General features: G+C 51.6%; 1 protein-coding gene across 1 annotated transcript; it reads left to right on the forward strand.

Annotated features, from left to right (window-relative positions):
* The first annotated feature begins 1,026 nt into the window (after positions 1-1,026).
* Positions 1,027-16,998, forward strand: LOC135180259 (mucin-2-like). Its single transcript, XM_064152634.1, has 4 exons — positions 1,027-1,140; positions 2,639-5,639; positions 7,175-7,288; positions 16,945-16,998. Exons 2-4 carry the CDS (start codon positions 2,640-2,642, stop codon positions 16,996-16,998), a joined length of 3,168 nt encoding a protein of 1,055 aa, XP_064008704.1. The 5' UTR covers positions 1,027-1,140; position 2,639.
* Positions 16,999-17,019: the final 21 nt, after the last annotated feature.

A 17,019-nucleotide genomic window follows, 5' to 3' on the forward strand; every position in this document is an offset into this window, starting at 1 on the left:
CTGCACAGCAACCCTGCTGCCTGTCCTGTACAAGGGATGACCACCATGCTGCAGCTGTCTCCCCGCTGATGCTGGTGTGGCCACCTCCAAGCCTGAACAAGGAATGTTGTGGCTGGCTGCAGGTCCCCAGTACTGACACAGCTCCCACGCCATGGCCTGGGGACACTGCTGTCACTTCCTCTGTGAGCTCTGTCCTTTCGTGCATCCTGGCCCCTGCCACCCTGCAGTCTCTGAAGCAGCCTGGCACATAGAACATTGATGCTGGAAGGAGGTATGGCTGTTAAAAATGTGCAGTAGTCTGAGTGGTTTGAACTTTGCCAGAAGGGTGTAATGAGGCCGAAGCAAGCCCAAGCTGAGCCAGAAGAAGAGGAGGGGAAACCTGAAGCAGGAATGTTGAAATGCTACTGCAGTTATCCGCGGGGAAGCAATGGCTGCATTGCCACCTGAAGTCTTTGCAGCTAACAGTGCTTCTTCCCACCAGATGCCCTGCAACCAGCCAGGAGCCTTCACGGGAAGGTCTTTGGCTTGTGCCAGGGTCGAAGGTGGCACGGTGCTCAGACCCAGCCCTGTGCCTGGCAAAGTGTGGGGCTGTCAGCATCTGTCCTGCCACAGATGTTATCCCTGTTAGAAGCTTAAACAAATGGCTTCAAAGCAGCACCTTCAGCTACAGGAGCCAGTTCCTGAGGGAGGAAACAGCTGGATAGTTCTAATAGCAAAAGCTTTAAATAGGAAAGCTCTGAGGGTGGTGCCTGTGAAGCTGTAGGGTTATGCTGGTGGAGATAGGGGACTGCAGAACCCATCAGCTGCAAACCAGGCTGCCCTGGAGATCTACAGGTGTCCCTAGACGTGACTGGTTAAATGGGGCCAGCAGATAACGCCTGAGAAGCAGTACACGGCTGTGTTCTCTCCAAGGGATTCCTGCAATGGTCCCCACACGGGGGGCACAGCTCCACTGCCTGCTCCTTGGCTGTCCCTTATCTCCCCACGCAGACCTGTGCCCTGACCTCACGCGAGAGCCAGCCCTGCGCCTGGGCCGTGGATAAAGGCTGCCCAGGTGCTGGGGCTCCTCTTCGCTGGCCTCATTCCTTGCCCGGAGCAGCTCCCTCCTGCTGCTGGACTCGACTGCCAGCGCTCGGCCGCGTAAGTGATGCGGAAAGGCTTCCTTTGTTCGCGCAGTGTGCTGGAAGGGCGGCTCGGGGTGGGGGAGGCTGTTGGTCATTTCCTTGCAGCGAGGAGGAGTATGCAGCACCGTGACCTGGGGCTGTCCCTCCGTGTCCCTGCGCTGCTGAGGGTGGGACAAGCAAGGGACTACACTGAGGCCCTCCTCAGCCAGACAGCCCGAGGGAGGGTTTTAAAAGAGCTTTCGAAGTGCCCAACTGTTTGATTTCATCCCCACGCGCTGAGTCCAGCCGTTCCCACCCCTATCTTTAACCCACTGTGCTGCACCTGCAGCTGAAGTGAACCAGGTATTTTTGCACCCTCAGCCTTGGCTCCTGCACCAAAGTATCCCTGGGAAGAGGATGAGCGGGGATCAGCAGCAGCTTCTCCCCCAGGGAACCCTGTGGGGCAGTTGGCACATACCTCACCTCCCATCTGTTTCTCTTCAAGCCCTTCTGTATTTGCTAACCTCTCCATTTCACAGCAAATTTACCCTCCCAGCAAGTTTGGGTGGGTTTTTTTTTTGCATTGTCAGCTTTGAAGGACACCCAAGAAGCCACCTACAGCTCTTTCCCCTGCTCCCACCCAGGGCTGGTCCCCAGGATGATGCTCATGGCTGTTAAGACCCAGCTGCTGAGGGTTTTGAAATGACTCAGTGGAAGTGGTGGGCTTTGCATTGCTTCTGGTGGGTGTGCCCCAGCGACTTCGCTTCCTGACTGCAGGTCAGACCCCTAAATATCAGGTGCTAGAGGGTTCATCTGTGGATGTTTCACAGTCTTTTAACGAGCCTTGCTCTAAAGCTTGCTTGCTGCTCAGAAGTTCACAATTGCTGTCTGACAGAGCCACATAATCAAGGCCAAAATATGGTGTGATTAGGAAGAATCTCAAGAAAGAGATGGTTACAAGCCATGTTTTGCATGAACCCCCTGAACTGAGAGAAGCACCAGTGAATAGCAAGTCCATCCAGCACAGTGTGGGAAGTCTAAATAAACAAGGTCATCTGCTCTTGGCTGGCTCCTGGGACCTTTACTGATCCCTCATTAGCAAGCACAGGGCTGACTGCTTCTGTTGTTGCACGAATGGCCTGTGGCCCTGCTGGGTAACTGGGCCTGCTGGGGCAGTGCTAATGGGCAGCAGCACTTGGCCTTCTTCACCCTGAGAGGTGCTGAGCCTACAGTCCAAATGAGGGAGGTGGAGGGACAGAGAACAGACTGTCCAGCCCTTGTGCCTCCTGGAGCATCCCTCAGTGCCAAGCCACGAGCTTCTTCTCCATCCCTCAACAGCAGCAGCAGTGACCCCTTGTGAATGCCGCATACACTGGCTCGCACAGACTCTCCCTTTCCTCATACAATGAGTTACGATGTGAGAAAAGGTCTCCAAGAGCTGATCACAGCATGACACCACACAGTTTATGAGCTGAGGACAGGGATTATTTTGTTCTTAACAACTGGTTCTTTGAAATGCATGTTTTCCTTTTCAGGATGATGCACCAACGTTTCCTTTTCATTCTCTTCCTTTCCTTCCATCTCCATGAATGCGAAGATCAAATCCCGGGTGGAGATCCCTATGAAATGCCCAAAGACTACCAGGAGGTCTACAGAGGGTCAAAGAATGATGTCAAAGAGATCCCAAAGATTGCAAAGCCTTTCATTTCTGAGATGATCTTTGTGCAAACCAGCATCACCACTATTAGGAAAGGTGCCTTCATGTACATGCCCAACCTGATCAAGATTTTGTTTATTGGCAACAAAATCAAGGCAGTTGAACCTGGAGCCTTTGACAATTTGGACAAGCTGAGGGACTTGGACATCTCTGGTGCCTCTTTAGAAGAACTATCTGTGGGCACTTTCCAAAACCTCCCATGCTTGCAGAGGCTGGAGCTGAGAGACAGCCAGCTCAGATACATCCCCAAAGGCCTGTTTGATGGGCTGGAACAGCTGGGAGAGCTCTCCCTGCACAGCAATGCCATCTCTTCCCTTCCAGAAGGCATTTTTGATTCTCTTGTCAATCTAACATTTTTGGACCTGGCCAGAAACAAGATCAAGGCTCTTCCTGAGGATGCTTTCAGCAAACTTCCCCAGCTGCAGGTCCTCCGGCTGTATGAGAATGAGCTGCAGGACCTCCCAGCAGGGCTGCTGAACAGTCAGCCAGGACTGCTGGAGCTTAACCTTCAGAGCAACAGGCTCAAAGCGCTGCCACCCATGCTCCTGAGGAGCTTGCCTCACTTGGAGAAGCTCCTCTTGGACAACAACTTCATCAGGGTTCTCCCACCTGAGGGCTTTTTTGGTTTGAACAGATTGAAGCTGTTGACTTTGGATTCAAACAACATCACAGAGCTCCCCTGCTGCCTTTTTGATACCATGCCACACTTGCGGGAGCTGGACCTGGGCAGGAACAGTCTGGCCACACTTCCAGATGGCATCTTTGTCAATCTCACCTCTCTTGGGAAGCTCATCTTGTCCCATAATCAACTAGCAGCCTTGCCAAGAGGAACCTTCACTGGGCTCAGCAAGCTCTCGGACCTCCAGCTGGATACAAATCAGCTTTCTGCTCTGGATTGTGAAGTCTTTGCTTCTCTCCCAAACCTGAAAACCCTCAACCTTCGGAAGAATCAGCTGGAGAGTGTCCCCCGAGGGCTCCTGGACCCCCTGAAGAAGCTCAACTCAGTGTATCTGAGTGGCAACCCATGGAGATGTGACTGTAACCTCTGCTACCTGCACAGCTGGGTCATGGACAGCAGTGAGAAGGTCAAATTGTCCACCCAAGTGTCATGCAAGAGTCCACCCCACCTGGCAGGGCAATCAGTGTTATCACTGAGAGATGACCACTTAATTTGTCCAGCTACTCTGCCTGTTTCAGCTTCTTTAACCCCATCTCTGCCATTCACATCCACATCATCACAAGGGATGTCAACCTTGCTCTCATCTGGACCCTTGCCCACTGCAGTGCCAACCACACTGCCATCAATAGCGTTTCCAGTCACAACACTGCCAACCATGCTGTCTCCTGTGGCCACCTCTGCTGTGTTGCCAACCATGACAACAGAGGCCTTCTTCACTGCTCAATCACCAACCATGCCATCTAAGGTCTCCATTGCCATCCCTTCATCAGCTGTGCTGCCAAAGCTCTCCATCACCACCACATCACCAGCTGTGCTGCCCCAGACCTCCATCACCACATCATCATTAACAATGCTGCCAAAGGCCTCCATCACTACTCCATCATCAGCCATGCCATCTAAGGTCTCCATTGCCATTCCTTCATCAGCTGCACTGCCCCAGACCTCCATCACCACATCATCATTAACAATGCTGCCAAAGGCCTCCGTCACTACTCCATCATCAGCCATGCCATCTAAGGCCTCCATTGCCATCCCTTCATCAGCTGTGCTGCCAAAGGTCCCCATCACCACCACATCACCAGCTGTGCTGCCACCGACCTCCATCACCACATCATCATTAACAATGCTGCCAAAGGCCTCCATCACTACTCCATCATCAGCCATGCCATCTAAGGTCTCCATTGCCATCCCTTCATCAGCTGTGCTGCCAAAGGTCTTCATCACCACCACGTCACCAGCTGTGCTGCCTAAGTCCTCCATCACCACATCATCATTAACAATGCTGCCAAAGACCTCTGTCACTACTCCATCACCACCTGTGCTGCCTAAGAAGTCCATCACCACACCATCACCAATCGTGTTGCCTGAGACCTCTACCACCGCTCCATCACCAGCTGTGCTCCCTGAGGCCTCCATCACCACCCTATTAACAGCTGTGCTGCCAGAGAGCTCCTTCGACACACCATCATCAACTGTTCTACCAAAGGCCTCCGTTGCCAGCTCATCATCACCCATACTGCCCAAGGCTTCTGTCACCACCCCACTGTCAGTTGTGCCACAGAAGGCATTTAGCCTTCGTCCTTCTTCATCCATCATAAGCCTAGAGCCTCCTGGGGCCACCAGCCCAGAGCCTGCTCTGTCCACTCTAGCTTCTGCCACTACACCAGTGCCAACCAGCCTGCTGGCAGCCTCCACCAGACAAGGGACTCTTGCTCTTCCAGTGCCCACAGAGACGCCAGGCACCATCCCATGGGGAACACCCAGCATCTCCCTTACCTCAGCCCCCACCACGACACCACCCTGCAGGGATGCTGTGACAGATGTGATGCCACTGGGATCACGCTCCCCATCCCACCATGATTCTGTGCCAAGCAGGGAGTGCGATCATGCCACCACATGGGGCTCATTCACATTTGACACACAGCCTATGCCCACTGCCTCCCAACACACTTCTACTCCTCCAGGCACCATCGAGATCCCAACGTCTCCTGTCCCCCTGTCACCAGACCCCACAAGCCTCTGGCCAGCATCCTCACCCCTGGCCCCTGGCAGCCGTCAGACCTGGGGCTTCACCTTGCCACTCAGCCCACGGCACTGCAGGGCCTGGCTGGTGCTGGGCCTGGCCTCACTGGCACTGCAGGTGGGTTGCACGCTGTTGGGGGCAGTGATTGCCCTTCTCCTCCACCAGGCCACCCATGGCCGGGGCCACTCTGTGCCACCAGTAAGGCTGCTGAGTCTCCAAACCCTGTCTGCTCCAGGGACCCTTGAACCAGCCCAGGCACCACTGTGAGCACTGCTGGCTCTGCATGACCTGGGCACTGCCCATCCTCCTCCTCTGGGGTCTGGCCACGGTGTGCATACGTCGTGGGGTGCATGTGCTATGGGGTGCATGTGTTGTGGGTGAGTCTCCCAGCTGGCCCCTGGAGAAGTTGCGAGCCTGGGGAACCAACCCTGCCTGACTGGTCCTTCTACCATGCGACACTAGATGGCATCCCGACACAGGCAGTGGCGGTGACAGCGGGAGCAGCGACCAGCGGCCCCGGAGGCACTGCGCTGAAGTCCAGGAGACCCCTCAGCCGGCCAGCTGGGCACTCTTGCTTGCAGGGACAAGTCGGGGTTCCTACCTACATCACCTCCCTATCCCTGATAGGTACCTGCACTCGCAGGGTGCAAGCAGTCCTTGGGGCAGGACATCTCAAGGCTTCCTGCCCTACACCCTAACTTCTTCCCTGCATGATGCTCCAGGACGTACCAGTGCCCATACTGATCCTGACACTCTGACCTCGTCCCCTCTTCCCTTCTGTTCCTCCTCACTGATATTAAAGCTGCCACTGCAGCTCTGCTGCGCACTGAAGGGCTGGCAAGAGGAATGTTTTCATCCCAGGGCTTTTCTCTGCTGTGGGGGATTCCTGTTGCTTGCTGGAGTACAGCCAGTGCAGTCCATCAGGGACCTGCACACCCTCCTGCAGGCAGCAGCATAAAGAGGAAACAGACATGCAACGTTTTATTTCTCCTATGAGATCTCATTCCCCCACAATGTTTCTTTTTGGTGGTGCTGCCTGCCCTGGCCTTGCTGTAAGAGTACATGGGTCTCATATCACAACTTCACCTGATGCTGAGCCGTGACTGCAGGCTGGGTGTGGGCTCTTTGGAAGCCTGGGAGCGAGGAGCCAACTTTACTCATGACTGTCCTGGGCTGCTACCAGGACCAGGAGATCACCAAACTTCAACACAAAGTGGCTGTTGCTGTGGGGCTTCTGCCACTGAGAAAATGGAGACACTTCAGTCCAGGGAGTCTGTGAGCCTGTTTCTTGGTTTGGATCTCTGGGTACCCTGGTTTGCTCTAGGCTTGTTGTTGATTTTGCCCTGTGCCAGGCTCCCAGACTTAATTACTCTGGTTCCTGCAGGGTTGCAAGTGCCTGTCATCGATTCTCTTCTTTGCCACCAGCACTTGTGCAGTCCTGCCATGCCTTTGGGTGCCCTTCCCCAGGTGTGGGGCAAAGGGACCCCCCAGGAAACTCAATAATCTAGGGATGTGCTAGGCAAAGGGCTGTGGGAAAGCAGCTCAGAAACCTCCTGGCTGGGGAGCCCTGAGTGCCCCAGCTGCCCTTGCCTAAGGCTATGCCTCAGGGACCTGGATACACATCTTTGCTAAGAGCCTGTGCCGCGTTGCAGGCTCTTCGGCTGCTCCTTGAAGTGCTGCTGACGGCTGTGAAATACGGGAGGCAAGTGTGGGGCAGCGCATCTGGGTGGGATGGAACAAGCAGCTCCGGGGCTGGGGCTGGCACGGTGAGTAATGAGATACAGATGAGCTGGAAGGAGTATTTTTCCTGGCAGTCCAGATGGGCTCGGCTTAGTACTTGATTTAGGGGGTTTGAAAGTGGGGCCTGCCTGCTGGGGAGCAGACCCTGAGCACTCCCTGGGGCGGTAAGGAGGGGGTTCTCTGCCGGCTTCTCAGCTATTTAATGGTGCAGCGCAGTCTAAACAGGGAAGTACTTCGGGGGGAGATTAGCACAACATAATCACATCTTAAAAGGTCTTCAGAGACACCAAGGCACGTCTGCTCTCCTATTAATTACTTGTTATTAATAAAGCTGGGGTCAGGCTAGAGGTGTTCACTCTGGAGCGTGCCGGTGCCCTCCTTGTGGAGCGGTGCTGAGAGCAGCACGAAGCCCAGCAGCCTCCACCTCTGCCCACCCCACTCTGGAAACCAAACGGCCACCGTCCCTTACAGCCACCTTTAAAACTAATTTGCCCATACTCCTCTGAGAGGGTCACGTCTTTCTAAGTGCCCAGAACACCTCTGAGTGGCTGTAAAATAACAGAGCAGGAATTTCGTGCTGTGATCCATCCCTAACGTGCAATGAAAACGCAGCTGTTCCTGGGGCCGAGCTGCCTCACAGCCAGCAGCAGCCTCTCTCCATCACGGTGGGACCAGTCACTGGAAGGACACGGCTGGGCTGGGAGGAAGTAGCAGCCTTTGTCTCTGCTCGCTGTCCGCTGGGAGGGAAGAGGCTGTGAGGAAGATGGGATGTAGGATGTGCTGGGGGTGATGTGCCTGTGGGGAAACAGGCTTGGGTCTCCTGGTTACTGAGCATGAGCATGCAGAGAGCACATGCAGATGGGGCAGAGCACATCTCTCACTGCAGAGACCAGTGTGCAGGTTTGCTGCTATGGATCTGCACTTTGTCACCACACCAAGGAAAGGCCTCCCTCTCAGTGGGGAGGTGAGCAGCCAGGGCAGGTGCCAAGGAGTACATAGCTCCTAGCACACCCTTCCTCCTCTGCTGTGCACAGCCTGGGCATCCCTTTGCAGGACAGACATTGCACTGGGCAGCACTCGATGATTGTTCTAGTCTGTGAATTTCTGTGGCTTCTCTGAACTCAGGTCGGGTTTTTAGCATCTGCAGCATCCTGCAGTAAGGAGTGCCCAGGATTGCTCAAGCACCAACTAGGCAGCACCTCCCTTTGGCTCTTCCCCTGCTCACTGCTCCTTCTGAGGGATGTTCAGCTTCTCACATTGGAACATAAAAATGGTGAGCATCCCTGTGTGACATCCTGGGCTGCTTGTGGCACTGTAAACATCTTCCCAGTTGCTGTGACTGCCTGAGGTCCTTGTAGTTAGCTGGTTACAATCAGATATAGGACAACATGTCTGTGTGTTCTTGAGCAGAGCTGGGACTGAGACAGCTCCAGCGTGGCCTGGGAGTCCAGCCACCACTATCTCTCTTCCTGCCCTGTGCAGATGAAAGCTGATTCCCAGAGCCCTGCCAGTTGTGCTGCAGCACTGACCTGTAACCCCTCTGCCTGTCAGCCCCTCTGGGAGCCCCTCACATTGTGGGTGCATTGGCCTCTGCCTACCACCTGCCTCTGGTCCCCTTCCTGCCCATGGGACACTCTGTGGGCAGGAAAAGGGTTTGAGAGCAACAGCCCTTTCTTGTGGCTGTCAGGAAGAGTGGCAGCAAACACCTGCATGAGAGTTTTGCACAATAACCTGGGTGGTGAGCAAACCTGGGCCTCCAGTGGGCAGATCCCACTGCTAGCTTGCTGCTGGGAACCTGCCTCAGACTGCTCTGTGCTGGCACAGCTTCTTCCTTGGGCACCCACTGCATGTGCTGTGCCTGTGCCAGGAGCAGTGTCTCACTGGCTTCTGTGTGGTTTGAACCTCCATGCCTTTCACGACAGCCTGCCCCAGTAGGTTGTGGGGACGTGGGCTGGCTGCTCTGTGTGCTGCATGTGCACATGAGAAGGCCAGTGAGGGCCTGGCAGTGCTGCCTGGAGAGGTGCCACAGAGACATGGGACCTGTAGGGTGAGGATACCAGCTGGAGTAGCTCCCTGTCTTAAGCAGTTGTGGCTGCTGCCACCGGCCTGAGGACCAGCTAGGCAGGCACATCCAAGACCCATCCACTCCCTCAGCAGAGTAGACCATAGGCTGGCACTCACAGCCTGGTCCTACTGTGGTGCCTCCTCGATGCAGGTGACGGTTTTGAACACCAGCACCATTATTCCATGTGTCCTTTGGACACAGCCTGTCGCTCCCTCCCCATCCTCCACCCACAGCATCCCTCCCAGCACCCAAGCAAACACCTGTCCAGTCACATCAGGCTGCTCCTTGTCAACAAGCCCTGTGAGACACAGAGAGCAGGAGCTGAACTGGGCTATTCGTTCACCTGCCTTGGCCTTGGCCAATCCTCCTGCAAAAGGGCTGCAACCGTATCCTGCCAGAGCAGTGACCTGGCCTCCCCCGTGGCAGCTGGGGCAGTGAAAGGACACCCAGGCACGGGAAACAAGGCTCGAGGGTGCGTGGGGCTGGCACCCCTACTGTTCCCATCGTTGGTCTGCCTGCTTCAGGCCGTGTGCTGCCCACACTTGTGTCTAGGAGCTGGGCAGGGCACAAGAGCAAGAGTGAGGAAAACCAGGCAGCGCCTCCTGCCCCGAGCGGCGGCAGAGCTCAGAGGGGCGGAAGTCTGCTATTTGTTTAAGGTGCAAACAAGTGCTGTTAATCTGCAGCCTGTTTGTATTTCTCTGCAGCCCCCGAGTGCGGGGGGAGCAGGGCTAGGGGCTCCCCTTTGTGCGGGGGCAGGGTCACACTGCTGGAAGCAGAGGTGAGAGAACACAGAGGGGCAGCTGGAACCTGCTTTGAGAGGGAAAGATTTTTTTCGGCTATTTATGATAATTAGTGGGAAACCTTCCTCAGACATCGCAGATGATTTTGTAATGAAGTTGGGTTGAATGTTCCTGCTTTGTCCCACTGGAACCATTAAAAATCTCCCTTCTTTAGCTGCCTTAATGCAGTGTTGAAAAGGCACAATGGCATAAAAGTGGCTCCGTGCAGGGGCAGCACGCCTCCTGCCCCACCAGATAGAACCCTTCAGAGCCCAGATTTTCTGGGTTATAAACCTCAGTGCTCCCCATATGCATGCAAAGACTGCTGCAGATCTTGTGCCCAGGGCTTCTTCATATGCCTGACGTCTGTTGGTGCATGTGGGTGCCAGCCAGCACCAGCAAGCCTGTGGCAGGCTCTGGGGGAGCAGCTGATACAAGCACAAAGGTAGGGCAGGCAGAGAGAGGGAAGCCATAGAAAAGCTGCTCTCAGCCTCTCATTGTGCTGGGGTGAGCTGCTGTACTAGGAGGACACCAATCCCTGTGCAGGGTGGAATGGGAGTCTAGCCCCAAGGAAAGTTCTTCAGAGCTGGATCCTTCCCTCCCACTATGGTCAGGCAGTCCACCAGGCATCAGAACAGGGCAAGGCATGTGAAATCCAGCTGTGGCCCTCTGGATGGATCACCAGAAGGCTACAAAAGATGCCTCACTCTCCTCTTGCTTTTAGCAGTGGGAGGTTTCTCTGGTGTGGGTGTTGAAAAGAAAATCCACCTGCCTGATCTCAGGCTTCTCAGTGCTGTTTCCCCAGGGATGCTGTGTAAACCTAATGGGAGCTCTCCTGCTAAAGCCATAATAAAAAGGGAAAACTGAAGGAGCCTTTAGTGTACTGATGGGGGCTGAATGTGATGTGTTTCTGTGTCCCTGTCAATGTTCCCCTCCCATCTCCAGCTGGTGAGCTCAGTCTCCAAGGCTGAGACATGGAGATTCACCTGGATCTGTTCCCCTCCTCCTCCTGCTCTACCTTTGGCTGGGTGAGGGCAGCTGGGGAGAGCTTAGGAACTCAGCATTGGCACCCAGAATTGGCACAGCCCTGTGGTGCTATGAAGGCAGGAGGGTGCTGTGTCAGCTGGCCAGGCACCTTTCTTCCCAACCACAGCTGGCATTATTTAGATGTTGAGCTAGTTAGGATCACGTCACCCCTAATGCCCACCTGCTGTCCCATGCTGGAGCCAAGGAGCCCCACTAAGACATTAAATCATCAAGCTGTGGAGGAGAGGTTAACGTCTGGGAGCACAGAGCTGCCCTGTCTCTCCACCTCATCTGCTCTTGCCGTAATCAAGCAATCTTCTCAGCCCACTCCTTTCAGTGGGGGAAAGTTTGCAGACAAATTCCTGCCAGCAGGACACTGGAGCTCTCCTGGGTGGCAGAATAAAGATGCCTGTCACCTCTGCCCGGGCCTGCCACCAGCTCATGCTGGGAGCTGAGCCGGGGAGCCCTGTGCTGGTGACTCCAGGCAGTGTGGGAATGGGCTGGGAGGTCTCCTGGGAGGAGCAAGAGGGCTTTCCTTTTCCCTGAGCTAACCCAGAGCCCACGGTGGTGAGGTGACACGGTGAGCTCAGCTGTGAATATGCTGGTGCCTTTGCCTTCAGTTTCTGCTTTGGCAGGTCCTGGATAATCATTTGAATGATGAGGCTACTTGTGCCTGTCCCAGCAGCCTTTTCCAGGGGCAAATCCCAAAATACACCTTAATTTTTTTTTCTGGGACCCAGAGTGGAGGTGATTGAATACCTTCTAGCACTGGTATGGAGGAATTTGGTTGGTGTATTTCTGCAGTTTAAATCTCCCCTCTGCCAGTTTAAACCCATTACTCCTCATCCTATCATTACAAGACCTTGCAAATAGTCCCTCCCCGGCCCTCCTGTAGCCCTCTTCAGATACTGGAAGGCCACTACAAGATCTCCTCGAAGCTTTCTCTTCTCCAGGCTGCAGAGCCCCAACTCTCATAGCCTGTCCTCATAGCAGAGCTGCTGCAGCCCTCTGAGCATCTTTGTGGCCTCCTCTGGGCTCGCCCAACAGTTCCATGTCCTCCTTGTGTTGGGGACTCCAGAACTGCACACAGTACTCCAGGTGAGGTCTGACGAGCATCAGTAAAGGGGCAGCATCTCTTCCCTTGCCCTGCTGGCCGCACTGCTCTTGCTGCATCCCAGCACACGGTAGCTGTCTGGGCTGTGCGCACACACTGCCGGCTCACGTCGAGTTTTCCATCAACCCAGACCCCCAGGTCCTTTTCCTCAGGGCAGCTCTCGGCAGCGGACAGAGACAAAAGCTCAGGTAGCTTGAGTTGGTGTGCTCCTGACCTTTCCCACCGCCGGACAAACGGAGGCAGCAGCACAAGGCGGGCACACAAAGGCGCCGCGCCGGCCGGAGCGCTGACCCTGCCGTGCCACAGCTACCTGCTGCTCTGCCACAATGGCCCTGCGGCTTCGGCCAGCCTGCCGGGGCGATGAAAAAGGGTCTGAGATAATAATGAGCCTGACTACCACTGCTCTCTTCAGAGAACTGAGTCAACTCCTTGGGAAGAAAGGGGGGGAAAAAAAAAGTGGGGGGGGGGGGGGGAGGGAGTGAGATAAAAAAAAGGAAAGAAAAACCCTTCTTGGATAATAAAGAAGTAACAAATGAAGACTGAAAGCCTATAGAAGGAGTCTTAACCCAGTGAAGAAAAAAAATGTCAACATCTGTGGAGCTGTCTGCAAAAACAGACCGAACCCCCTAATGAATACCCTCTAGAAAAGGCATTCACTCGAGGAAAGGCAAAAGGCTACATTTTTCTATGGAGGTATAAAGATTTTGATGAATCTGCCCTTTCCCTTTCCAGTGCAGTTGAACCAAGCGCTAATGTTCATCTTCAGCTGTATTAAAGGGTGCAGAGGAGGGGGCTGACGGGGGAAGAGTCTTGATCTGAAAGCTTATGAGGAGGGTGGATTTAGGGAGCCTAGATAGATGTCTGAGCACTAAAGCAAGGAAGAAAAGCATCAGGCATTAGAGAAAATACTGTTTAACAAGAGTTTCTTTAGTCAGCCCATTTGAGCAGAGATTGGTGGGCCATAAATGTAATCCTCTTAGTGCTGACTTAAACTTGTTTGTACAAACCAGGGAAATATAATATGGATGTAATAGTCACATTTGCTAAAATGCTCAATAAAAAGGCAGAAGTCCTTTATTTTGGTCTTCAGCTCTGGTGCAGGCTTGGGGTGTAGCAGATGCTTTCTCAGAAGTCTGCTTGAAAGAAAGAGGGGGGGAAAAAGAGAAAGAAATTCAGACTATGGCTGTGTCCTGTCTGGCTGTGCTGGGCAGTACCAAGGCATCTTTACCCAATTTGTCACCTAACCAGCCCCTGGGCTCTCCAGAAGGTGAGTAGAGCCACTGTGGTTTTGAAGCTATAAAGGACCAGTAAGCAAACAACACGTGTTTGAGGTGAGGAAGTGCAAAGAGTTCTCTTTACTGTCCTGAGAGGGTTTGATGTGGGGCAAAGTGTTTAGTGGTCCCCATCTGCAAAGGGTGCAGCTCCCAAGCCAACCAAAGCTTAAGGCCCACACTGTCAGATTTAGACCCAGCAAAGCTGTTGTGGAGGGACTACAACAGTCATTGCCAGGTGCTTCCTATCCTGTGCTACAGACACAGCAAGAAAACTGGTGGGTGGAGCTGCTGTACTCACCATCCTGCTAATCATGATCCACTTTAAAGACATCAGCAAAATGTTATGGTTTGGGTTTTGCTGGTCTGGATTCTTTTTTATTTTTCTTCTTTTTCCTTTTTCTTTTTCTTTTCTTTTTTTTCCCTTTCCCTTTCCCTTTCTTAAAATTTTGATTTTCTTTTCTCTTTTCTTTTCTTTTCTTTCTTTTCTTTTCTTTTCTTTTCTTTTCTTTTCTTTTCTTTTCTTTTCTTTTCTTTTCTTTTCTTTTCTTTTCTTTTCTTTTCTTTTCTTTTCTTTTCTTTTCTTTTCTTTTCTTTTCTTTTCTTTTCTTTTCTTTTCTTTTCTTTTCTTTTCTCTCTTCTCTTCTCTTCTCTTCTCTTCTCTTCTCTTCTCTTCTCTTCTCTTCTCTTCTCTTCTCTTCTCTTCTCTTCTCTTTCTCTTTTCTTTTCTTTTCTTTTCTTTTCTTTTCTTTTCTTTTCTTTTCTTTTCTTTTCTTTTCTTTTCTTTTCTTTTCTTTTCTTTTCTTTTCTTTTCTTTTCTTTTCTTTTCTTTTCTTTCTTTCTTTTCTTTCTTTCTTTCTTTTCTCCTTTCCTTTCCTTTCCTTTCCTTTCCTTTCCTTTCCTTTCCTTTCCTTTCCTTTCCTTTCCTTTCCTTTCCTTTCCTTTCCTTTCCTTTCCTTTCCTTTCCTTTTCCTTTTCCTTTTCCTTTTCCTTTTCCTTTTCCTTTTCCTTTTCCTTTTCCTTTTCCTTTTCCTTTTCCTTTTCCTTTTCCTTTTTCCTTTTCCTTTTCCTTTTCCTTTTCCTTTTCCTTTTCCTTTCTCTTTTCCTTTTCCTTTCTCTTTTCCTTTTCCTTTTCCTTTCTCTTTTCCTTTCTGTTTTCCTTTTCCTTTCTCTTTTCCTTTCTGTTTTCCTTTCTTTTTCTCTTTCTTTTTCTTTTTCTTTTTCTTTTTCTTTTTCTTTTTCTTTTTCTTTTTCTTTTTCTTTTTCTTTTTCTTTTTCTTTTTCTTTTTCTTTTTCTTTTTCTTTTTCTTTTTCTTTTTCTTTTTCTTTTTCTTTTTCTTTTTCTTTTTCTTTTTCTTTTTCTCTTTTCTTTTCTTATATTTTATTTTCTTCTCTTTTCTTTTTTCTTTTTCTCTTTTCCCTTTCCCCCCTTTTCTCCCTTCCTTTTTACTTTTCTTTTTCTTTTTTTCTTCCTTTTCCTTTCCTGATTTTTAAAAATTTTTCTTTTAATTTTTCTCTTCCTTTCCCTTTTGTTTATTTCACTTCTGTAGAATAACCATGGAAAGTAATGAAGTGAAATGGCAGTGTTTGGTTTTCACTTAACTTTCTCAGCTTCCAGTTACTGCAGATGTTGTACAGCCATGCTGGCCAATGTTAAATACGCTAGATGTTTGCCCTGGGCACATTGTGAAACACCTGCAGCATAGGCAGAGGATAAGTTGACAAAGTCAGGTCACTTTTGCAGATCTGGTAGTCAAACATTGCTATTCCACAGTAAACTTCAGACCTTTGTCCTGACCCAGGACAAACAGCAGTGCTGTAAAATCAGGCAATGGACATGGTGGGGTAGAAAAGGGCATCTCCATAACTGCCTCTGGACCAGACTGAACCTTGCAGCCTGGTGGGCATGCTGCACTGTTCTGCACTCATTCACAGCACCAAGGAGCTGTAGACAGGATAAATTAAAGTATTTTTCTCTGTGTTTCTCAAACAAGTAACAGCTTGCCCTGAGAAGCTGTGGTTCCCTCTTGGGCTGGCCCAAGAGGGTGCTAATGGTTGGTGCTTGGTGGCTCAGAGGACATGGGTCAAAGCGTGGGACAAAACCATGGTTTGTGATGCAGGTTAGGGGGCCTGGTCATGCTAAAGTGCTCTTAAGGTGTCACTTTCAGGGGATGGAGGGGTAGCATGGAGACAGGGCTGCTTGCTTCAGGTTTGGGTGCCTGATCTTGCTAAAGTGCTCCTAAGATGCCACTTCCTGGGGATGGAGGGGTAGCATGGGGATAGGGCTGTTTGCTTCAGGTTTGGGTGCCTGATCTTGCTAAAGTGCTCCTAAGATGCCACTTCCTGGGGATGGAGGGGTAGCATGGGGATAGGGCTGTTTGCTTTCTGCTGTGGTGAATGTCAGTGCAAACTAGGTAAAGCTTGTTTCCTGAAGAGAATTTCCACTCCATTAAGAAAAGAAATGCCCTGGTGGTTTTGGAAGCGCATCAGATGTTTTCTGGCATGACCCACAATGTGTACAGCAAATGAAAGGCATTTGCTGTGGAGAGCAAATATTTTCCACAATAACAACATCTTTTGTCAAACACGAAATTCATCCTGTCTCTCAGTTAAGAAGAAAGCAAGCAAGCTTTGAAAGCAGATCTTTTCTGACTGCCAGGGTCCTGTACTCGGGTGCCACAGGGGTGGATTTCTCCAGCTGCAGAGGAGCAAAGGGGAGCCCAGAGGGATGAGCTGGACTGCTGCTCATGCCTGATTGCTGGTAGTGTTAATGCCATGTGGTTCACATCCATGGCATCACCCAGTTCCTCTCTATCACTCATTGCTGGGTGAGGAGGATGACAGGTGCTGCATTTCCCAGCAAGCACCTGCTCAGGAAGGTCTGCCAGGACCACTAAGACAGGTGGCAGTTCTGGGGAGAAAGCAGAGGTATTTGGAGCCACGCTGGTAGGGAAATGCCTGTAAAGATCTGTGCAGCTGCATGGTGATAGATGATCAGCTCTGGTGCTGGTCTTGGACAATCATTCCTGTTTTGGGTGGGAAATGGTGAAAAAAAAAAAAATCTTGTGACAGCCAGTTTGCTGCCTGAAGAGAATGTGTGGGTTTTTTTTTTACTGGGGGGAATGGAAACAGGCTAATTTTTGGGGTCTACCATCACCTTTTTTTTTTTTTTTTTTTTGGAAGGCTGCTTCCTTGGATAAGGAAAAATCAAAGATGGGAGATTCTTCCATGGGGCAGGGAAGCTCTTTGTGCTTGGGGCTGCTTCCTTGCATAACAGTGCCCTTGTTCTCTGCTGACCAGCAAAGCTGGTATGTCACATCTTCCTAGGTGCCATGGCAGGATAGTGCAAGGCAGAGCAAAGGACATCAAAAGAGACCCGAGGAAGTGGTAGATATTGGCTGTCTCCCTTTCACCTCTTCCACCCCAGACAGCATACAAGGTGTACGACTCTCTGCCGAGGACCAAGGGAGCTAACCACTAGCAAATGCAAAAGGCTAAAAGG

This window comes from Pogoniulus pusillus, chromosome 13 (assembly GCF_015220805.1).
Source record: "Pogoniulus pusillus isolate bPogPus1 chromosome 13, bPogPus1.pri, whole genome shotgun sequence".
NCBI lineage: Eukaryota > Metazoa > Chordata > Aves > Piciformes > Lybiidae > Pogoniulus > Pogoniulus pusillus.